Source organism: Gymnodraco acuticeps, unplaced genomic scaffold (assembly GCF_902827175.1).
Source record: "Gymnodraco acuticeps unplaced genomic scaffold, fGymAcu1.1, whole genome shotgun sequence".
Lineage (NCBI taxonomy): Eukaryota > Metazoa > Chordata > Actinopteri > Perciformes > Bathydraconidae > Gymnodraco > Gymnodraco acuticeps.
Window position 1 is genome coordinate 2,052,413 of NW_022992059.1, and position 8,506 is coordinate 2,060,918.

Genomic DNA, 8,506 nt, shown 5'->3' on the forward strand with positions numbered 1-8,506 from the left:
TCCTCTTGCTGGTCGTAGAGGAGATCTTGGACTGGACGTCATCCAAAATATACTGTCATTCATGGCAACATTGAATGTTGTCTGATTTTGTCACCGACACATATTTCACAGCGGCTCCGCCGCAGGCTGTTCTTTGCCCTTTGAACTCACACTAATTTCCTTTTTTTTTAAACTACTACTTTGCACATTTTTCTAGTGTGCAGTGTATATATGTGTGTACCTATGTTTTTATGTTGTAGTATTCGAGTGAATTTTCCTTAAATAAATTACTTTGTTAGGCGAGACACGGCAGGCAAAAACATCGTTTTTCAAGTACTGGTCAATTTTGAGATTTTGTGCTATTTTGATTCCATAACATGTTTTCTTTCAGGCTTTTGGAAGGAAAACGTACAAAATACACATTTAAGTGTTTATTTTACTATAGTTTGTCTATTTGCGTCTGTAGATTTCTCCTAAATTCACCAAAAGTTAGCATTCTAACGGCCCGTCTACACTACAGGCGTCAAAAAATGCTTTCAACGCTTCGCCCATTCATTTGAATGGGGTGACGTAGGATATTTTCAAACTTCGCCGGACTGCATTGTGGGTAGCTTGGCAAGGCGTTGCAAGCGTCAAAAGTTGAACAATGTTCAACTTTTGAGGCTCGATGCTTTCTCGAAGCTGGCGTCAGCCAATCAAATCCCGTTTTTGCAATTCCCGCCAGTACAAGCGCTAGCCAATCAAACCGCGTGTATGCTGATCCCGCAGGTCTTGACTATTTTCCATATGTCATAAAATGGAGGACAAATTAATCATTGCTGTGGCAAATGTCCCAGTCCTGTATGACTGTACTCTGTTCACCTACCGGGACCTAAACCGGAGGAACCAGGCATGGCGGGAGGTGGCAGAGACAGTTGGTGAAACTGGTAGGTTTTCAACTGTTTGGGGAGTTTATATCCAGTTTACTTCGTTTTAGCATTGAATGGACAGCTAGTAATGTAGCATAATAACATATAACATATAATATATATTAATATAATAATAAAAAAACATTATAATAAGCATAATATATAACATAACACATGCACAGCTATCAAGCATATACAGTATATTTAGCCAGCTAGTAATGTAGCATAACATATAATATATATTAATAAAAAAACATTATATATAATATATTAAGTATAAGCATAATATATAACATATAATACATGCAGAGGGTGTCGTTTTTCTCATACTGATATTCTGAACAATCTGTGCTGTTGTATTTGCTGTAAAGTGTCTCTACTGTAGGCTAATTTTATTATATGTACAGCACTTTGGCTCGACCAAAAATCGTTTATAAATGGGCTATATAAATCAAACTTGATTTGATTCACAGCTATCAAGCATAGACAGTATATTTAGCCAGCATGGAATGTAGCTTAAAAATAGCATTCATTAATGGAGGAATAATTTAGTAAATTCAAGAAATTCACTTTATTATTTATTAACTTTATTATTTCATTTCATTTTATTAGATAATGTCTGCAAGAAGAGATGGAAGAGTCTGAGGGACAGGTTCCGCAAGGAAAAGAATATGGAGAAGGAGGCCAAAAGAAGCGGGGCAGGGTCTGCAGGGGGGTACAAGCCCTGGCGTTTCATGGCAGTGATGGGGTTTTTAACCCCATTCATCATAGACCGTGAGACGTCCAGCAATGTCCCCCGGCAGACCCTGCCTCCATCCACCCTGGTGGCAGAGGAAGAGAGCCAGGTAGACAGTGAGTCAGCCAGCCAGTCCACCAGTCAGCCAGCAGCAGTCAGCCAGGAGGAGAATGCTGAGGTCCGGGGCAAAACACGGGGGAGGGGGAGGGGGAGGGAGATGTCCCCGTTTGAACGAAGTCTGCTGTCTGCTGTCAGCAATTACCCAGCAATTGCCCAGCCAACCCCACCAGTGGTGGAGGAGGACGAGGATTTGCAATTTTTCAAGAGCCTCTTGCCCACCATGAGGCAGATGACAAGGGCACAGAGGGCAAGAGTCCGCCTCGGGGTACACCAGCTAATTTTTGACGTGGACCAGCAGGACAATTTATAATTTATTCACACATACTGATCCACATTACATTTTTTTACACTCATCACACACACTTCACTCAAATTCACCTAATAAAACATTTCAAGTATGTTATGGCTATACTGTGTCTTCACTTGTTCATGTGGTTTGTCAGTTGCAACATACCAGAAGCTTCATGTATGTCGGTATATATAATGTGCTTTCTTCTGTAATTGGTCATGTGAAAACCTATTGAAATTATGAGTGGTTTATCAGTAAAAACAGGGCTGAAAGAAAAAGGTTGTTAGTCATATCATAATATAATAATATCAATTCAAGAAACATGTTTATTAGGAATGTTTGATTTTAAAATGGCTCATTTGCTCTTTAAAGAAAATGGGTAGCTCTTAAAAGAGCTTTTGGTTTGGAGGAGCCATGGTGACCCTACACCACTTTATGCTGCCATGACACTACACCCTCCTCATTCAAATAGGAGCAGAAGGTCTCCCGCAGTTGGATGGATCGGCGTGTGGCGTTGTTTGAACCCATCATAGGTGCATCGCGCAGGGTTGGAGCTTCATCACTCGACTCTGCGACGACAGGGACAACAGGTGTGCGTGATGACCTTCCTATTGTCTTCCTGCGGAGGAAGTTGTGCAACACACAGGTGGCCTTCACACACAACTCTGTTACCTCCGGGCTGGTGGTGATGACACGCCGGAACATTCTCCACTGAGATGAGAGGATGCCAAACGCACATTCAACCACCAACCTGGCCCGGCTGAGGCGGTAGTTGAACAGCCTCCTTTCACGCGTGAGCTGACGTCCAGGGAACGGACGCAGCAGGTTGTCCAGCAGCGGAAAAGCCTCATCTCCAACAAACACATGGGGAAGAAGGCCCAGCCGCTCTGCTCCTGGGATGACGGTGTCAGGTGGTAGCTGCAGACTGCCATCTCTGAGGCCCTCTCCAAAAGCGGAATTTCGCAGGCTCCCACCGTCGCTGCTCCTTCCAAAACCTCCGACATCCACTACCCTGAAGAGGTACTGGGCATCCACGACAGCCAGTAGTACCAAGGAGTGGCTGGACTTGTAGTTGAAGTAGAGGGACCCAGAATTTGGATTTGAATTTGGATCACCACGTGCTTCCCATCAATGGCACCAACGCAATTTGGAAAGTTCCAGCGCTCCTGGAACCCAGCAGCGATGGCTCTCCAGTCCTCCGTCTGTGGTACCGGCATGGTCTCCTCGACCAGCGCGGCGGTCCAGATGGCACCCGCAACCTCCTTGACGATGACAGCCACTGTTGCATGCCCGACCCGATAGCTGAATGCTATGGTCCTGTACGAGTCACCGGTTGCCAGGTACCTGAGAAAAAAGTAATATACAAGATTTTTTTTTTAAAAGTTATACGCCACGCAGACACACACACACCACAGACACACACATCACAGACACACCACAGGCACACACATCACAGACACACACATACACCACAGGCAGACACATACACCACAGGCAGACACAAACACCACAGACACACACATCACAGACACACCACAGGCACACACATCACAGACACACACACATCACAGACACACACATACACCACAGGCAGACACAAACACCACAGACACACACATCACACAGACACACACACCAACATACCACAGACACACACATCACAGACACACACATCACAGACACACACACACACACATCACAGACACACACACACCACAGACACACACATCACACAGACACACACATACACCACAGGCAGACACACACAGACCACACACACACACACACACACACACACACACAGGGGAGCAATACTGCGTTTACCTAGCTATCTTAATTAATGTCATTCATCTGAACTACATCACAGACTTCATTCATCCATTGCATGCATTCTCTCTCTTTATATACAGAGTCATATTAAAGAAGTATAAATACACAAAACGTACCGTAGGCAGATGGCGAGTCGCTCGGCGGGTCCGATTGACAAACGCATACGGGTGTCTGCCTTTGCAATCAGTGGACCGACTTTTCCGAGCAACTCGTCGAACGCGTCTTTGCTCATCCTGAAGTACTGCTGAAACAGTACACCGTCCAGGCGGAGCTCTTGGACAAGAACGTGGTATTCCCCCCGTTGCAGACGTTTTCTGAGTATTGTATGTACCCAACAGCGACGCACTATACGTGGCCTCCTGCGAGACATCGCATAAACTAACGCTACCGTTGCTACAAAACCGGCATCCATTTTGGCAATAGTGTAGAAGAACCGGGCTTTTTTTTGCTTTGTATGCTGGGGGCGGGCGGGAGATTCCTGATTGGTTGTTGGTCGCCTTGGGCGCGAGAAAGCGCCAAGCCTCAGACACACCCAGCTTCAAGCTTTTTCGAAGCCTGTAGTGTAGACGGGCCGTAACGTAACATAAAGTACCGCGACCGCTGTGTGCACCATGTCAACAGAGGTATCAGCTGGAAAGCTCCGTCTCTCCTGCACAATCTCATCGGATCCAAATATGGTCATTTCCTTTGTATCAGCAACCAATCGTGAAAGCACAAAGGGGTCTTAAACCAATAAACGAAATCTCATTGACTGGTGTCAATTTCTGACAACGTGATTCGTTCAGATGCGTCACGTGGTGTGCTAAAACACTTCCTGGTTAGCTTTCAGCTAGAAATTGAAATCTCAAAATGCCAAAAGAACGGCGAAAAAAACGTTCACAGAGAAGACGACAACAATTATCACTTGCACGAAGCAAGGTTATAAAAAAAAAAATTACCCCGAACATGAAATACCTTCACGGAGTGCGTCGATGCGCAAGCTGTCATCCAAAGAACAGGAGGGTTTAGCTAGTGCCTCACTGCAATCTTTAAAGGTCGTTTTCTCAAAATGAGTTTTTTCTCCTACTCTGAGTTCGAAATGTCAACTTCAGTAGCACGTAAATACACCAAACCTTCCAGTTATATTCCTATCAATATTATGAAGGCTTTTACAGAAGGGTTTGTTCATATATATAATTCATAGCCTGAATTATATAACATTGTATACCTAAAAACATGGCGAAAATGGATATTTTAGGGTTGTTGACAGTATTTTCTGATTTATGGAGTGATAAAAAGAGATATCCAATATCCCTTCTGTAAAAGCCTTAGATACTAATATGACTACAAAATGAAACAAGAATTTTGAATCTGGCTATATCCAAAGTTCAGATTTCGATTCCTGAAATGTGTTAAAATATGTGCATATTTAATGAGATAATGGATAATTTGCATATTTAAACATGCTATTTCAGAAAACTTGTAATACAAAAGACAATTGCCGTATTGTAAGTAATTAACTGGAGAAATTTCTAGCTGATACCTTTAAGTTAAAAAATGTACCCTATTCACCTGGGGTGTCTCGCCTTAAACAATGGTCTCTGTCATTGATGTTTACTAGCCCTGCTTGTGGCCTGCACTTTGCCACGGTGACTGGGCTTTATATAGTCATCCATTGGGATGTGTTTTCGACAAATAACAGTCCAGACCTCATGGGGAAATTCAATAATAGCCACTAAATGTTTTTTTAAAGAAAACATAATGTGTTGACATTGATATATTACAAAACATATCCCTGAGTTTAACATTGTTCATTAGTGCCACAGTACATAAGCACATACTGTAGGAAAGAAACAAAAAAAAGCTATAGATACATGCACATATGCATTGCTGCCTGAGAACATGCACAGCTTGAAATGCTATTAATATCTGCATGTGAAGTTTAAAAAATGCTCTTGTTTCTTTTACTAATTACAATGCTTTTCAACATGTATCTATCCATTTTCATTCAGTCTTCATACGCGATGCTGTTTCTTGGTGAGCTTGACAGTAATTCTTGACTCCAATGAGGTGAAGAGGCTAAAATTAAGTTTATAATGTAATCTCTGGATGTTCTCAGACATCTAGGATATGTTCTTGTGAGTACCTGGGCATAATGTAATAAAATATTCCGACTGACTAATTGTGATGCCACTTTTACCTACTGATAATCTAAAACCTACTAACGGATCATGTAAAACTCTCGTGAAAATATAATGCATCATTGGGAATTGATCACGTTTTCAGGTTCGTTCATTTATTTTTTAAAACTGATAAAGTTATACATTTGATGTTCTAAGACCTGGGATGTATGTCATACACGTGTGCCATGGCATACACTGGGAACTACACTGTGTTTTGTGTCCACTTGCACTTCATCCCCTCGTCACCCTGTTTGTATATAAGTCATGGTTGTCTGTCCTGTTCTTGTCGGTTGCTTGTTCTATATCGTATAAGGCTTCGCCCTCTAAGGCTATCGCTATTGGGTAATCCCCACTGCACGTGTGCAGCACTGACAGACTTATTCCACGCCCACCTATGACGTGGGCCCCACCTCCAGGCTCACTTCCGTATAAATATGAAGTAGGCCCTACAATCCACTCCTACTTTTCTTCAGCACTCCGTTGCAGTTCTTTTAAGAGCTACTTACTGAAAAACAAACATTCCTCCTAAAAAGCTTTGTTTTTCTGGTAAGATGGAGACTGGGCAGGAAAGTCAAGGCTGCGTTAGGAATTGCCCCGTGTGCGGGTCGGGCTACATTATGAGTTTTGACAGGCACTCACAGTGTGAGTCCTGCCTGGGAATAGAGCATGCGAACGCTGCTCTTACTCCCGGGATGTCATGCTCGCATTGTGCCCATCTCCCGCTGGCCCTCAGACAGCAGAGAGCGGACGCTCTCGCTGCTGCAGAGGTCGAGGACGATTGGCCCGTCCAGGAGGAGTACTCCGGGGACAAAGCCCTTGATTTCCTGGATCCGAATGGCGGGCACGAGTCGGACGACTACGTCCCCTCCATTCAGGGATCACCAGGTGATTCCCCCATTATCTCTCCCCTCCGGACGGAGGAGACAGGTAGGGGACCCGGTGTAGGTCCGGTGTATGATCCCGTGATCCCTATCTCTGCCATCACGGCGTTGCCGTCGATTGGCGGGATACTCCTGGAACTTCCGGAGATTATATCCAAGGCGGCCGCCTGGAGAAATCTCCCCGTTCCCCTAGCTCAGGAGAGCGCGTCTCAGGATGATATGTCCGGGGTGTTCTCCCGGGTACACAGGGTAAGGAGTGACCCGGTCTGGCCACGTTTCCCGGCCATAAGGAAGTACCAGGAGGGGGCGGCGGCGGACCCTGGAGCAATGAAGGCTCCAATATGGACATACGTGCCCCTCACGAGAGTGGTAGGATTCACGGATGTAGGTTTCCCGACCGTGCCTCCTCTAGAGCCGAACCTCACGGCGTTCTTTGGGGCTAGGCAGGCCAGCACGGTTACCGGACGGCAACCCATGCTGGCTTCCGCCAAAGATCGGTTTGTCGCCCGACAGATGGACCGAATGCACCAGTGTGCGTTTCAGGCGTCAGCGGCGGCGAACAATATAGCGTTGCTGTCAAACTCCATGGTGGAAATGTCCAAGCAGTCAAAGACTATGTCCTCAGTGGAGGCTGAGGAGATAGGTAAGGCGGCCAGTACTGCACTTACACTGTGCGCAGCAGTCGCAGTCTCGCAGGCGCGGATTGCGGCGTGGGCGACACAGGTCCACCGGTACCTCTGGCTACAGCAGGGGAATATACTGGAGGGTGCAGGAAAGGAACTGCTGGAGGCTCCAATCAGTCCGGACGGACTATTTGGACCACAGTTCCACACCATGGTGGAGACTATGAAGTCTGCGGCAGAGCAGGCAGACAACATAAGGTGTCACGCTAGCTGGCTTCAGGATAAGTGTCCTCAGCAACAGCAGCGACAGCAACGACAGCACCCGCAGCCCCCGCAACAGTCTCAATGGGGGCAGCGCGGACAGCGGCGAGAGCAACAACGGCGTCAGACCCCGAGCTGGTCTCCCAAGTGTGGAGCAGGTTCGGGAGAGCGGAGGTAGATCTGTTCGCTGCACGCGGGAACGCGCAATGTGCTCTCTGGTTCTCCCTGAGAAGGCAGGATCACCCCCCTCTGGGGGTGGACGCGTTCGCACACAGACCTTGGCCCAGGGTGTTACTGTACGCTTTCCCACCAGTCCCTCTGATCCCTCGGTTCCTGGACCGAGTGCAGGAGGAGCGACTGATAGCGGTCTTAATAGCCCCGGAGCGCACGGGAGGGTCCTGGTTTCCCTGCATACAGAGGATGCTGTCAGGGAGACCGTGGGAAATTCCGTGGCGGGGGGATGCTCTCTCCCAGGCGGAGGGAGCAATCAGCGGTCACCCAGTGTTAGGCCAACGTTTGTGGGCATGGCCCCTGAACGGGAACACTTAGAGGGGCTCGGCCTCTCTCAAGATGTTGTGAGTACTATTCAGGGATCTAGAGCCGCGTCCACCAGGGCGTCTTACACAGCCAAATGGACAGCGTTCCAGCGTTGGTGTGTAGGGAAAGGCGTGGACCCTGTTGAGTGTCCCCTGCCTCACGTGCTGTCATTCCTCCAGC

The 8,506-nt window shown here is 46.6% G+C and overlaps 1 protein-coding gene across 1 annotated transcript; it reads left to right on the top strand.

Moving 5' to 3' along the window:
• The first annotated feature begins 629 nt into the window (after nucleotides 1-629).
• LOC117537064 lies at nucleotides 630-2,053 on the top strand. Its single transcript, XM_034202241.1, has 2 exons — nucleotides 630-905; nucleotides 1,500-2,053. Exons 1-2 carry the CDS (start codon nucleotides 776-778, stop codon nucleotides 2,051-2,053), a joined length of 684 nt encoding a protein of 227 aa, XP_034058132.1. The 5' UTR covers nucleotides 630-775.
• The last annotated feature ends 6,453 nt before the right edge of the window (nucleotides 2,054-8,506 follow it).